This window comes from Panicum virgatum, chromosome 9N (assembly GCF_016808335.1).
Source record: "Panicum virgatum strain AP13 chromosome 9N, P.virgatum_v5, whole genome shotgun sequence".
NCBI lineage: Eukaryota > Viridiplantae > Streptophyta > Magnoliopsida > Poales > Poaceae > Panicum > Panicum virgatum.
In genome coordinates this window covers 76052842-76067877 of record NC_053153.1, presented here as the reverse complement: position 1 = coordinate 76067877, position 15036 = coordinate 76052842, and the positions used below count along the sequence as shown (strand labels likewise).

The 15036-nt window shown below is 48.2% G+C and overlaps 1 protein-coding gene across 1 annotated transcript; it reads right to left on the bottom strand.

Annotated features, from left to right (window-relative positions):
• Positions 1–12958: 12958 nt before the first annotated feature.
• On the bottom strand, positions 12959–14510 carry LOC120692432. The gene is made up of 2 exons (XM_039975729.1): positions 14066–14510; positions 12959–13918 (listed from the first exon to the last, which is right to left on the bottom strand). The coding sequence occupies exons 1-2, from the start codon at positions 14279–14281 to the stop codon at positions 13463–13465; spliced, it is 672 nt and encodes a 223-aa protein (XP_039831663.1). The 5' UTR covers positions 14282–14510; the 3' UTR covers positions 12959–13462.
• Positions 14511–15036: the final 526 nt, after the last annotated feature.

The window sequence follows — 15036 nt, the reverse complement described above, 5'->3', positions numbered from 1 at the left end:
CACAAAAAGACGAATGTATGCATGAAGTACTAAACGAAGTTTATTTGCAAAACTTTTTTAGGAATGGGTGTAACTTTTCGAGACGAATCTAATGAGCCAAGTTTCATCATGATTGGCTACAGTGATGCTACAGTAACCGCGCTCAATCATCCTCCAATCATGCGGTCAAAGACCTCATTAGGTAGAGCAACTGCTACAGTACCACAGTTGTGGAGGTAATTTTGTAATTAGACTTTATTTAATACCCCTAATTAGTAGTCAAAGCATCGTTTCTCTCTCATCAAAACTTTTCTACCCTCCAACCAAACATGGCCATTAGCATCCATCACGGCGGTTGAAAATTGCTAGCAGTCACAGTGCAGCTGGCCTACCGCGCCCTCCCTGCGACCCTGCGCCGGAGTAGAGTGAAGCAGGGAGCTGGGTAGCTAGCTGTCGTCCGGGCGGCTCTCTCCCCCTCGGTACGGCCGGGGTCGGGAAGGAATTGTTCCGTGTGATGCGTGTTGCCTTGCCACAGACCGCAGCATAGTACTCGATCGCAGCAGCCACCGGCGGTGGACGGGCGGGTTTTAAATTCCCGGCGTTACTCCGGCGCCGTCGAGCACGCTGCTGCCCCTGCACTGCTCCGGATTTAAGCCGCTCCCCCATTCAATTTCTCCATCAACCGCACCTATCTATACCACACACACACACAGCACGTCAACACGATCGAGCCTAGCCATCGAGTTGAGCGTGGCCCCGGCCGGGGCTGGCTGGACAGGGCCGGGCGCTGGGGCCCCGTACCGCTCGCGCTTCCTCCGCTCTGCGACCCGGTGGCGTCCATGGGAATCATACATGCATCAAGCCATCAACTATATATACTACTATATATTAAGGTCCCCCCAACGACTAACTGCTAGTAAACCCTAGTAATCCCACATTGCGCAGCCATGCACGTCTGCTCCACGTCCCCCGTGCACAGTTCAAAAGTGTGGAAAACGATCAAGGGGCGAGGCCGGAGAACCTCCTCCTGTCCTCGTCGTCGTTTCACGTAGGACACGTACGCATGCCGTGCGCGTCCGGTAGAAAGACTAGGAAGCTGCAAGCATCCGGTACCTGCAGCCGATGCATGGGGGGGGGGGGGGGGGGGGGTGAACTTGCGAGGAAATGGGCCGAGCGGATGGCGCATGCACGTTAGGTTTTAGATATGCTATTCGTCTGAGTTCTGAACCTACTAGCGCGAAAATAGTAATGAGCGTAGACTAGTTATCAGTGAGTATTAAGATCGCTGCACCGCTCGACGAGACAGTATCGCCGTCCACAATCGCAGTGGCAGGTGGCAAGTGCAGAGCCCAGCCATGTCGATGGGCCCCGATGATGCTGATTCGGCGCCGTGTCGACCACGGTAAATTAAACAAACGTCGTGGGGGTACAAGTCCTTATTTGTTCGACAACATAATGCTACGAAAACTCCTTGATTGTTCCACTCGCAAAAGTGGATATGCATGCGGATTGCATGTCGTCAGAGATCGAGTCAAGGAAAACAAAAGTTATCATTGGCCGTTGGGAACATCTCCAAAAAAGAAAAGAAAAGGCAGAGATCGTCTGATCGTATAGTAAGCAGATGAACGTTGCACTCATGCATCTCTTTTTCATGGAACAGAAAAATGGACAGAAATGAGCACGAGTTAATGTTGTCCACTGCATCCAGCTCGCCCCGCTGCTCGCGACGCCGGCCGTCGGCCGGGCACAATGAATCGCCTCATTGTCGTGACAAGGGAAAGATGGCAATATTATGCTAATCCCAGTGGAGAATTTCATATTGCTATTTCCAAGATAGCCATGTAATTACAAGGATTATGAAACAATATTTGAAATACCCTCTTCCAATGCATAATTTCGTATTGTGGTTTCATGGGATCTATATTGTATTTAATTTCAAAATTCATAGTGTGTTGGTATTCGTATAGAGAGAGTTTCATCTAGATGAAATTGATTTTTTTTCTTTCTTCTTAAATACTATGCCATATCATTATACAATCCTACATAACATGCTAATTAATATACATAAAAACCCCTATGAAACTCCGATTGGAGTGGCCTTATACACATGCGATCGATTCAATACGCGAGAGGACAGTTCATTGCACCCGCCATCCAGCTTCTAGTAAATGACCCGCGCGCATTCAAAACCCCTTGCACTAACTCCACCCGTTGCCCAATCAGACCGTGTTTATTCTTTACATGTAAAATTTTTGTATTGGAATCTTGTTAACTTGAAGTACTAAATGAAGTCTATTTATAATATTTTTTGCACAGATGGGTTGTAAATCGCAAGACGAATCTAATGATGCTAATTAATCCATGATTAATCTATAATTAGCAGATGGTGACTGTAGTATCACTGTTGCAAATCATGGATTAAGTAGGCTCATTAGATTCGTCTCGCGATTTACAGCACATCCATGCAAAAAGTTTTTTAAATATACTTCATTTAGTACTCTATGCATGTGTCAAAACATTTGACGTGACGTTTTTTTACGTTTACTGGATTTACGGGTAAAGATCTAAACGGGGCCTCAGCCCCGCGCCTTCTTCCATCATTCCATCCGTGCACAACCCTAGCTTTGGTATCCACGACAAAAAAAAACAACAAGAAGAAGAACATGCTCAAACTCCCAACGGCCCTGGACGCAGCATCAGCCGTGTTTTGCATGGCCGCGTACACGTGTTGACACAGAATCGCGCCAACACATCTGAATGCGCTAGAACGCGCGACGATCGTCAAAACGATCAATACAGCGAAAACCCTGGGCAGACCGGTCTGACCGGTGCAGGCAGGGAGCTCGCGGAGACCTAGAACAGCGAGCTCGGGAGGGACCCGTCGGAGCTCGTGAACGTAGAGTTGCTCTGAGGTCGGCAGGCCACTCAGAACGTCTTCAAACACCGTAGAGACGAAGGCGGAAAGCAATGTAGGGTTGGAAATGGCTAGGGTTTGAGAGGAACAAAAAGTAGATGTATTTTGTATTGATTCGATTGGGAATACCTCAATCGGCCTTAGCCTTTATATTTATAGGCCGGGGAAGTCGTACCCCTCTCCAAGTCGGTTTGTACAAGAATTTCCAAAATAAAACGAAGCTTACTCGGATTACAACTGGACAGACCGGTCTGATCGGTCGGCCCGACCGGTCAGACCGGCCAACCTCTGAACCGCCAGAATTAGCTGTCAACATATGCCCCTTGCTTTTTGGTGAGTTTCACAAGCCAAAAAGTAAGAACTATCCTGATGTACATGTTTTACACAGAGCATACAAGTCTAAAAATAAAACTAATGGAGATATCCAATACCGGCCGTCTTCGTCTTCATGCACTTTGCCATACGCTAGGATAGAACTTCTTCAAGTATCTCCCAATGATAGCTCTTGGTAGACGCTCCCCTTGCACTGTCTCCATCATGTATGAATTACCGGAGATAGCCTTGATAATCTTGTACGGACCCTCCCAACTTGGCGACCACTTGCCAAACTTGTTGCTTTTCATCCCAAGAGGCAAATTTGTCTTCCAAACCAAATCTCCAACCTGAAAGACTTAAATTTTACCTTTTTGTTATAAGCTCTGGCCACCCGAATCTTGTCTTTCTCAATCTCCTTCAAAGCCTTCAAACGCTTGTCGGTCACCTCATCAATATTATCCATCATCAAATCATGATAATCAACAGTAGAGAGGTCATTTTATTTTGCTAATCTATAAGTGTTCAGATTTACCTCAACGGGTAAAACAGCCTCTTAACCATACACAAGCTCAAAAGGAGTAACCTTAGTAGCACCATGTCTAGATATACGATGAGCCCATAAAGCCTCAGATAACACTTCAAGCCACCTTCTAGGATTTTCTTCGATCTTCTTCATGACAAGTTTGATCAAAATCTTATTACTAGACTCGGCCTGCCCACTGGCCTGAGCATAATATGGAGATGAATTGAGCAACTTAATCTTGTAAGATTCGGCAAAGACACACACCTCTTTTGATATAAATGAAGAACCTTGATCCGTTGTCAAAGTTTGTGGAATACCGAATCTATGAATAATATGCTCAGTAACAAACTCAATTACCTTCTTATGTGTCATATTCTTCAAAGGAACTGCTTCGGTCCACTTGGTAAAATAATCTGTAGCAACTAACACTAAACGATGTCGCTTTGAAGAAGGAGGATTAATTTATCCAATGAAATCCAACCCCCAATCTCGGAACGGCCATGGTTTAATAATAGGATGCATCAACGCAGCAGGCACCAATTGCAAATCACCAAACCGCTGACATTCTTCACACTCTTTATAGTATTTGAAACAATCGGATAGCATGGTGGGCCAATAGAAACCGGCTCTTCTAAGTAACCACTTCATCTTAGGAGCCGATTGATGAGTACCACAAATGCCTTTATGAACCTCACCCATAGCAATCCGGGTCTGATCCGAGTCTAAGCACTTGAGAAGCAAATTTTCGGCAGTTCGACGGTAAAGCTCATCGTCAATTAAAACATACTTGAAAGCCAAACGCCGAATATTTCTCTCTGCACCACGACCAGGATCTCTCAAATATGATATAAGAGGGACCCTCCAATCCTGTGCTTCGGCCGAGACAATTGAATCAGTTTTTTTTGGCCGAATCAGAACCAACAGCTGCATCACCGGTTAGACCGGTCTCTGGACCGGTCCGACCGGTCTGGGCGGTCAGACCGGTCTTGCTAACCGGTCGGACCGGTGCGTCCAGAACCAGGAACTCGGCTTTTGTTTGCATCGGCTTGCGAATGTTGAAATATTTTTTCGTAACATTATAGCCAGATGCTTGCTGAGCCAGAGTATTTGCCTTTCCATTCTCTTCCCTCAGAATATGTTTAATAATAAATTCATCGAAAGGAAGAAATAATACCAAGGCACTTATCAAGATATGCATTTAGAGAACCATTATAGCATTGGCATACGTTGGATACTTGCTGCACCACCAGAAGAGAATCTCCAAAGACTTCAACATGCTTCATGCCCATGGATTGCAAGAATTCAAGACAAATAGAAGCGCTTCATACTCAACTTGGTTATTTATGCATTCTTCTTCCAATCGGTTTAAAAATTCAAAAACGGCGTCATTTGGAGAAATAAGAACAGCACCAATCCCCTGACCGTCATCACAAACCGATCCATCAAAGTACAACTTCCATGGTGTGCAAGTAATATAGCCGACTTCTAGATCATACTTGTCATTAATCCGATGCTCAACAATAAAATCCGCTACAATTTAGCCTCTCATAGATTTTAAAGGTTCACAAGCCAAATCATATTCAATCAAAGCATAAGCCCACTTGCCGATTCGACCACTCAAAATCGGCTTTTGAAACATATGTTTGATCACATCGGTTTGACATATTACTATGCAAGTACAAGATAGTAGGTAATGTCTCAATTTGGTACAAGCATAATAAAGAGACAAACACAACTTCTCAATAAATATATACCTCGTCTCCGCATCAATAAGTCGTCGACTTAAATATGTAATGAGTTACTCCTTTCCTTCGGTTTCTTGAGTCAAAACAGCCCCAATAACCTTGTCTTCAGCAGCAACATAAGTCTGAAAGGTACTCCTCTCCTAGGTGCCTTGAGCACTGGTGGCAAAGACAAATAAATCTTGATCTTCTCAAACGCTTCTTGCTGTTTTGCCCCCCAAGTAAATTCGGTTTCATCTTTTAACCGAAGAATATGAGTAAAAGTATTGATCTTCCCGGATAAGTTAGATATAGACCTTCTCAAGAAATTTATCTTGCCCAATAACTTCTGTAAATCCTTCTTGCATGTAGGGGGCTTCAACCTTCTTCATGGCTTCAATTCTTTTAGGATCAACCTCTATTCCTTTCTCATGAATAATGAAGCCTAGAAACTTTCCAGCCGATACACCAAAAGCACATTTGAGTGGATTCATCTTCAAACCATACCGGCACATCCTCTCAAGAGCAAGTCTCAAATCGGCTAAATGATGATCCAAACCGGCCGATTTAATGACAATATCATCAATGTACACTTCCAAGATGACACCAAACAAAACATGGAAGATCAAATTCATAGCTCTTTGATAAGTAGCACTCGCATTTTTTAAACCAAAAGTCATAACAACCCACTCAAACAAACCGACAAATCCCAGACATCTAAAGGCCGTTTTAGATATATCCTCTTCGGCCATAAATATTTGATTGTAACAGGCGTTACCATCAAGAAAACTAATAACACGATATCCGGAAGCCTCATTGATTAACATATCGGCTATAGGCATAGGATATTCATCCTTGGGAGTAGCTTTATTAAGATCTCTAAAATCAATGCACATTCTAATTTTCCCCGAAACTTTTTTCTCAACGGACACAATATTAGTGATCCAATCAGCATAACGACAAGACCAAATAAATCCAGCATCAAGTAAATAATTAATTTCAGCTTTAATTCGGTCATAAATAATAGGATTGAAATGCCTAACCGGTTGCTTATAAGGTCTAAAATCGGCTTTAATTGGTAAACGATGCCCAACAAGATCACGACTCAAACCAGGCATTTCATGATACTCCCAAGCAAAACAATGAACATATTCTTTCAACAAATTAATCAAATCGGCTTTATATTCAGCCGATAAATTTTTGTTTACAAAGGTCGGCCTAGGAATAGTTCCATCACCAATATCTATCTTTTCTAAAGGACCGGCTGTAGCGAAAATGGCCTCTCATGCCATATTTCAATATAATATTTTGGTGATTGATATAGACAACACAACACTTGGACTAATATGATTGTTATGATGCCCATTCTCAGACTTTTAGGTTCAAGTGATGACAAAGAGAAGATAGGCGTAGCTAGGCCCGAAGGGCCGCATCTTCGGTCCAAGGGACAAGAATTGGAGAGACCGTGGAGAAATCCAAGTCGAAAAGATCAGGACGAAGACAATTTGCTATCACCGGTTAAACCGATGATAAGCAAATTGCACTCATCGGTGTAATGAACTTGGCACCGGATTAACCGACGTTGGGTGTTTTACACTCACCGGTGTAATGGACTTGGAGGACGAAGAGACAGCAGGAGTTTTACAGGCACCGGTTAAACCGACGATCAAGGCAAAGTGAGCATCGGTGCAGTTGTCCAGAGACTCCATTTTTTGGGGGGTTTCTGAGCTTGCATTCACCGGTTAAACCGACGATGATTTCAAGAGCGTCGGTGCAATTGATCAAGTAGCCGTTGGAGTAGTAACGGCTAAGTTGCTGGGAAAATACACTTACCGGTTAAACCGGTGATGACAAAAACTGAGCGTCGGATCAACCGGCGTTAAGGGATTTCGTCAGTCTTTTCCCAACGGCTAGTTTGAAGGGTTGGGCTATATATATGCCACCCCACGCCTCATTTGTGAGTGCTGGAGTTGCTGAAAGCTTACTACACTTGAAGAACACCTCCAACCACCACAGAACTTCATTATACATCATATAGGCTTAAGCACACTTGTGAGAGTGCTTAGTGCTTGATTAGGCTTAGTTCTTGAGAGAACTAGCTTGAGTGAAAGTCTTGCTGCGGCAAGCATCTTGTGTACTCGTCGTGTGGCCCTTCGACTTGGTGTGGAGAGGCAACGACACTTTGGGCGGGGAAGGAGACCCCTCTTGGTGAGAAGCTCCGATAGTGAAGACAGTGCCATTGGTGACGCTTCGAGAGAGACGGTGGCGGTGGCCTTTGTCTTGGTGACTTGGGGTCACTTAGCCTTTGCTTGCCGGGAGCCTTGGTGGCGAACGCAAGACGGTGATCAAGCGAAGAGACTCGGCATCACACTTGTTCGTGTTGGACAAGTGGCCGTGGACGTAGGGAGGGACTTGGTGTCCTAACCGAACCACGTTAAATCGTGTGTTTTGGTGTCTTCACGGGAGTTTGCATATTCTCTCCCTTACCTCTTTACTTACCGTATTACGTTTCCGCATTTACTGTATCTTGCGTGCCTTTACTTTCCTAGTTAGTTTGATTAGGATTGGCTATAGGTTGCAAGTCTTTTAGGGGTAAGTAGAGAGTAGCATAGATAAACCTTAGTCATAACTAGCGTGTGTAGGATGTGTTAAGTTTATCTCATGCAAATAGATTGAGCCCTAGGATAGATAGCGATTAGCGACCCTATTCACCCCCTCCCCCCTCTAGGGTCAGACACCCCGGTGATCCTTACACCGGCCGATGTAAACCCCTGGGCCAGCTTGTATAGATCAACATAATCTTCAATGGCCTCACACATATCGTTTGTACGCGCCCCATATTGATCTAGCCTCTACTGCAACCACTCTGCGTTGAACCGGTCTGACCGATAGGGGGGTTCGGTCTGACCGGTCGTTCCTGTGCGCCGAACGGGACTGGACCGGTCGGCACAAGCGGTCTGACCGGTCGCTTCTGTTGTACTCATTGGATTTACACTAAATGATTTAGCCAATTGTCCATCAGCTTTAATACAGCAGAAACAAAACCATCCTTAGTGCAACTGATCAAATCATAATCCGACAGATCCATGCCCGATAAACACTTGACGTTGTCATGTGCACTAATAGAATCCGAATCGGCTAAAGCAACAAAGGACGAAGTGTCCCCATGGACAATCTCAATCTCATCGCCGATCCACTGAACAAGAAACTGATGCAAGTTAAAAGGAACGCACTGATTTGCAAGAATCCAATCCCTCCCAAGAATCAAATTGTAGTTACCTTGCACTTCCAAGACGAAGAAGGCCGTAGCAAGCGTCTTACTTCCAATGGTGAGCTCCATGGATGCAACTCCCTTGACGCTAAGAGGCTTGCTTCCGCCGATGCCACTGACCGTCATGTTTGTCTTGATCAAGTCCTCATCTTGGCCTCCAAGCTTCTTGTACAATGAGTAGGGCATAAAATTTACAATAGCCCCACCATCCAATAGCATACGAGTCACCAGCTTCCCGTTGATATGTCCCCTCATGTAAAGAGCCTTAAGGTGATTATATTTCTCTCTAGGCTTCTGGAACACAGCTTCACGAGGCCCGAACTGAAGATGAGCCAAATCCTCCTCTGGAACCACGAAGTAATCCGAAGACAAGTGCACTACGTTGACTTCCAAGTTGGTATGCTCTGGCGATGCCTCGTAATCCACCTATTCCTCGTCTTCTGCGGTTGGAGGAACTGTTGGGGCTTCATCAACAAAAGGAACCGAAACGGGCGGCGCCGGCCGGTCTGACCGGTCCTCCTGACCGGTCGTCTGCGGCGGTTCGACCGGTCTGTCTGGCTGATCAGCTGCCTTGGCCTTCCAGATTTTGCCTTGAGGGAACATGGGTCTGTATCTGTTGAAGTCCTCATCCCTCAGCTTCTCTTCTTCGTGCTCCTTCTTTTCCTTGTTGTGAAGGCGCTGCAGCTTCCTCTTCTGTGTGTGAGTCAAGCCTGATGGACACCACCTAGGCTGATGGTACTTGTCCGCTGCGCTCTTCCTGCTATTGGCTTCATGATCATTGGCCATGACCGGCTTTTGTGAAGGAACATCAATCGATTTTTCAATAACCATCGGCTCTTTGCCCGCATCTTTTATGGGCACTTCTATTTCACCGACCTGAATCACAGAATTGGTTTTAAGCTTTTCTAGACCAGCAACAGGCTTCTACTCCTCCTTCTTCTCCTTGACGCGATACTCGAACCTTGGAACAGGAGCCCGGCCCAGCCTCTGGTGAGACCGGTCTGACCAGTCAGCGGCGACCGGTCTGACTGGTGCAGTCTGCTGCATTGGACCAGATTGGCGAGGTCCCAATCGGTCATGCATAGGTACTCTGGAGCCTTCCCCTTGATAATGTGGAGGATAAGGCATTGGAAAACACTGCATCCATATCCCTTCATGCTCCCACGCCGGATTTGTTGCATTTTACGCCGGTGGCACCTATGGCATTGTAGCATACATCTTCTGGGGAGGATACAATGTGACAACATCACCTCTGCGCCTGCTGGATTCCATCCTTGGGGACGCTGGACGATCTTGGCACGGTGGTAATCGTGGTCTCTTTTTTAGCGGCCGATCCTTTTGAACGGCCTTTGTGTACTTGTTCAACAACTGATTGAAGGTGGGCTTCTGATTAGAAGCTCTTCCGTGCACCTTCGCCTCGTTGGTCCTCCAAGTACCCACTTCCGGACGCTTTGGCTTGAAAGTCCGGGGACGGTCACCAGAGCGGTCTGACCGGCTGGAGGAACTGGTCTGACCGGTTGGACCGGTTTGACCGGTCGGAGACATCGATCTGACCGGTCGCGCCTGGGCAGTAGAATGATTTTCTGTTAAAGAGCTTCCTTGCCCCCCGAGCCTTGGGTTTCTGATGATGATCTTCAGAGTATCATTGCCATCATCAGCCTTCTCCTTGATAACCTTCCGGACAAGGATTTTGTCACTTGTATTCATCGGCCTTGGATCACCGATGACAACATTCTTCCCCTTAGCCCCTTTGGCTTGTTCCGGCCGAATGAGCACCTTTGGATTGTTCAATTCCAGCGTATGAACAGTGAAAGGAGCTTTATCAATTTGCATCTCAGAAAGTATCAATCGTTCTTCATTAATGGCCGATTGTATCTATCAACGAAAAACATTACAATCATTAGTAGCATGAGATGTAGAATTATGCCACTTACAATATGCATGTCGTTTAAGCTCATCGGGAGATGGAATAGCATGCGACAACCGGATATTACCATTCTTAAGCAATTCATCAAAAATCCGATCGCACTCAGAAACATCAAACGTAAATCTCAGCTCTTCTTGCCGATTCTTTTGAATCGGCTTGAGAGACGGAACTGAACTGGGTTTGGCCTTTAATGGCCAAACAAACTCAGCGGCATACACCTCTTTATTTTCGTCGTCCGAACTATCCGAATCATGATCAAGAACATGAGTATTGGACCGATGAGGCTTAAAGGTGTCTTTGGTATTTTTAAGCTTAAATTCTAAACCCATGACTTTGACTTGCAAAAAAATCACCGTATGATACTCAAAGCCCTCAAGTTTTTCTTTCAAATAAGAACGTAAGCCATTAAACGCCAAATCTGTCAAATCTTTTTTGGAAATCGTCAAACTAAAACACCGATTTTTAATTTCTTTAAACCTTTTGAAATAATCCGAAGCCGATTCATCACGGCCTTGCTTAATCGATGTTAAATCCAACAATTTTGCTTCACTTTCCCCACTAAAGAAGTGATCATGAAACTTATGCTCCAACTGAGCCCAATTGCGAATAGAGTTAGGAGCAAGTGAGGAAAATCAAGAGAAAGCCGTTCCAGTCAAAGATAAAAAAAATAGACGCACACACAAAGCATCATTGAAACCGGCTTCTCCCAACTGTAAGACATATTGACTAACGTGTTCCCAAGTTGTACGAGAATCATCACCATTAAATTTAGTAAACTCAGGAATACGCCAACTAGCAGGAAATGAAACAAAATCAAACTCAGCGGGATAAGGTTTTTGATGTAAACGCGTAGTACCCATATGCACCCCAAGCTTACTCTTAATTGTGTTAGCCAGATCTGCTTTAAACTTAAGGAGATCAGCTTGATAGTGCTGGCTGGTATAAAACTCAGAAAATTGACGATGTGCATTAGGATTTCCGTGTGGCATCGTCTGTGAGGAGGTTGGGATCGGTCCTTGGCTAGGCCCGGATCCTCGTGACCCTCCTGCTACAGTAGTGGTGCGAGGTGGTGTATACAGTGACAATTCATTAGTTCGGCCAGGGGCAGCCGAACCTAGAATCGTCCCAAGAGGCACCGGCGACGGTACTGAGTAACCGGTCTGACCGGTCTGTGGGACCGGTCCGGCAGGCGCAGTGTACACGATAGATGGTGGCGGGGTTTGCCCTACAAACGAGTTCGGCGGCATACCATACATTGGTTCATATGTGAATTCAGGAGTAGGCGAACTTGGATCTGATGAGTTAGGATTTGACATAGGTTGTTTACCTTTAAGCGCATCAATATCACTACTCAACTTAATTAAAACGTCACCCGTAGCGGCTTGTGCAGCAATAATCTTTTGATTCATCATGGATGACATCTTATCAAAAATATCGGAGGGAAAGAGGCTTACATCGGGTATCTCTTCAACCTTATATTTGTTAAGCTTGAGAGACGGCAGTACGAACTCCTCCACCCTCTTGACGAGGCCACCACGATCCTTCTTGAAGCCCTTCAGGAATTGAGCCTTGACGTGCTCCTCCACAAAAAGGTAGGCCTTGCGCTCCTCTTCGGTGAGCTCCTCCATCGTAGCCGTGATGATGTTGTCCTTGTCGATCTCTGAAGTGCTCATCTTCTTCGAGGATTAGATTATATCGGTTTTAAAATCAGATTAATCTTTCCCCAGCGGAGTCGCCAAAAAGTATGTTGACACAGAATCGCGCCAACACACCTGAATGCGTTAGAACGCGCGACGATAGTCAAAACGATCAACACAGCGAAAACCCTGGGTAGACCGGTCTGACCGGTTTCGCCGACCGATCTGACCGGTGCAGGCAGGGAACTCGCAGAGACCTAGAACAGTGAGCTCGGTAGGGACTGCGTTGGAGCTCGTGAACGTATGGTTGCTCTGGGGTCGGCAGGCCACTCAGAACATCTTCAAACGCAGTAGAGACGAAGGAAGAAAACAATCTAGGATTGGAAAAGCCTAGGGTTTGAGAGGAACAAAAAGTAGATGTATTTTGTATTGATTCGATTGGAAATACCTCAATCGACCTTAGGCTTTATATTTATAGGCCGGGGAAGTCGTACCCCTCTCCAAATCGGTTTGTACAAGAATTTTCAAAATAAAACAAAATCTACTCGGATTGCAACTGGACGGACCGTTCAGACCGATCGGACTCTGTTACAATTAGCTTTCAACAACGCGCTTGCCCGATCCTGCCTTTTTGTTTCCGTTTGCGGGGTTTTTTCTTTTTTCCCACTTGCTAAATGCTAATCGCTCTCGAATTGGTGTTGTAGGAGCAATGCACTAGTACATGGCAGGGGGGCCAATAATAAATTCCCGCGCGCCAACAGCCAACAAACTTTCCGCAACGAGCAGCCAGGCCGATGGCGAGCTCGGATTACATGCAGGGGCTATTGACAGCGACAGGTACTGAAAGTACCGAGCTACATTTATATGCACTTATATGTTATATCTACAACACCATTCATCTCGTCGCCAAGGAGTACCCCCGCCTGACGAGCTGACCGTACGTGCTACCCGCCCGACGAGATCGATCAACTCCACCCTGTTTGATTACCCATCCTAATAGTGTACGCGCATCACCGTGGCCCTAGTTTTACTACTGCTCCATCCTTGCATCCTGGCACTAGCACATTCAGGTGGCCACATGTACACGTGCGGCGCGGCATACTAGTAGATCGTGCACGCGCGCCGAGGCGCACGGGATGGAATGGAACCATCTCTCGGTCGGTGGGGTTCCACCCTCAGTCCCTGCAGCAGAGCAGCTGGAGGCCGAGCTTGAGGGGCGCCGCCGGCTCGGGCGGCGGCGCGGCGCGGCTCGGCGTGTGCAGGAACTTGCAGTTGGGGCACGCGGGGCTGGCGCGGCACATCATCACCAGCATGTGGCACCGCACGCACACCGCCGCCACCATCTCCCGGCTGTCCTCGGCGGCGGCCTCCGCTGGCTGAGGACGGCTCTCTACTGCTGCTGCTGCTGCTGGTGGTGGCGGCCGCGCGGCAGGCTTGGGCTTCTTCTTCTCCTGGTGGGCGAGCGCCGGGCGCGGCGAGAACGTGAGGTTCAGCTCCAGGTCCAGCCCCGGCGGCGGGCAATTCGTGGACTCTTCCTCCTCGTCGGCGGCGGCGCGGTAGTCCGGCTCGCCTCTGGGGTCCTTCCACGTCCGCTTCTGCGTCCTCGTGTTGTAGTAGTGGATCCGCCCCGACTGCGCACGCACGCACAGCACACGGATCAGAACACGCGCACAGCAGGCGGCGTACGTGTGGAGACGACTCGGACTCGGACTCGCCCCGCATGGATGAACAGATGATGATCATAAACCGGGCAGCACGTCCGATCGGTATGTACGTACCTTGATGTCGAGGCAGCGTTGCCACCCGGGGGGCAGCGGCGCGGCGTCGAAATTGAGCTCGATCCCGTCCACGACCTCGCCGCGGTCGTCGCCGCCGCCGTCCCGCTTCCGCTTCTTGCTGGTGGCGGTGGAGGCGGCGCCGCCGCCGCCCACGAGGGAGAGGCACGGCGGCCGCTTGCTGGCCTCCGGCAGGAGCGCCGACTGCAGGGACACCATGTGCGGCTAGCTACACGCTCGGCTTCGGCTGCTGGTGCCGCGTTGCACCGTACCCTCGGTCGGAGCGGTGCCAGCAGCGGTGGTAGCGCGTACTTGGCTTGGTCGGGTGCTGGCTCCTGGTGATGTATCCCTATGTGGATCAGGCGATCGATGATCGTGTTGGCTCGGCTGGCTGCGGTGCGATCTGCGTTGTGGGGGCGAGCGTTGGGTTTGGATTCGGGCGCGGCGGGGGGTTTATATAGGAGGGGAGGAGCCGGGGGGTTCGGCGGCCTCGGCCTCGTCGGGGGCCGGAAATTTATGAGCCCAGAAGAGGTAGCCAGGATCTTAAAGGGGACACTGCGGCCGGGCCCACGAGATGTTCACACAGCTATCAGGACCGTCGGGTCAGGTCGAGTCGATTGCGTCTGCGTGTCATCCGCCTCCCTCCCTCAGTCCCTCCCCTTTAACCGCCGGGCACCGTGCTCCTCCTCCGCCTCCCAGTCCGGTCCGGTCACCTCCCCTCCCCCAGCGCGCGGCGCTGCCATTACTGCTCCGGCCACCACCGCCACGCCCATCGCATCGCTCTCCGCCCTCACATGCTTCTTAACGCTGCATGGGCTTTTGCGGTTAACCATCGTTTTAGCTCACCATTAAGGCCGGCCCAGCAGCGATCGACCAGCGCATTAACCGCGCGCGCTCCCCTCCTCCCGTCTCGTCCGGGGCGGGCGGGCGGGTTAGCTTCCCTTTCCGCCATGCCGGCGGCTCCCGGCCGGCGG

Coding starts and splice junctions, on each gene's coding strand:
- LOC120692432 (XM_039975729.1), bottom strand. CDS start 14,281: ATGGTGTCCCTGCAGTCGGCGCTCCTGCCGGAGGCCAGCAAGCGGCCG. Junction 13,919..14,065: donor AACGCTGCCTCGACATCAAG/GTACGTACATAC, acceptor GTGCGTGCGCAG/TCGGGGCGGATCCACTACTA.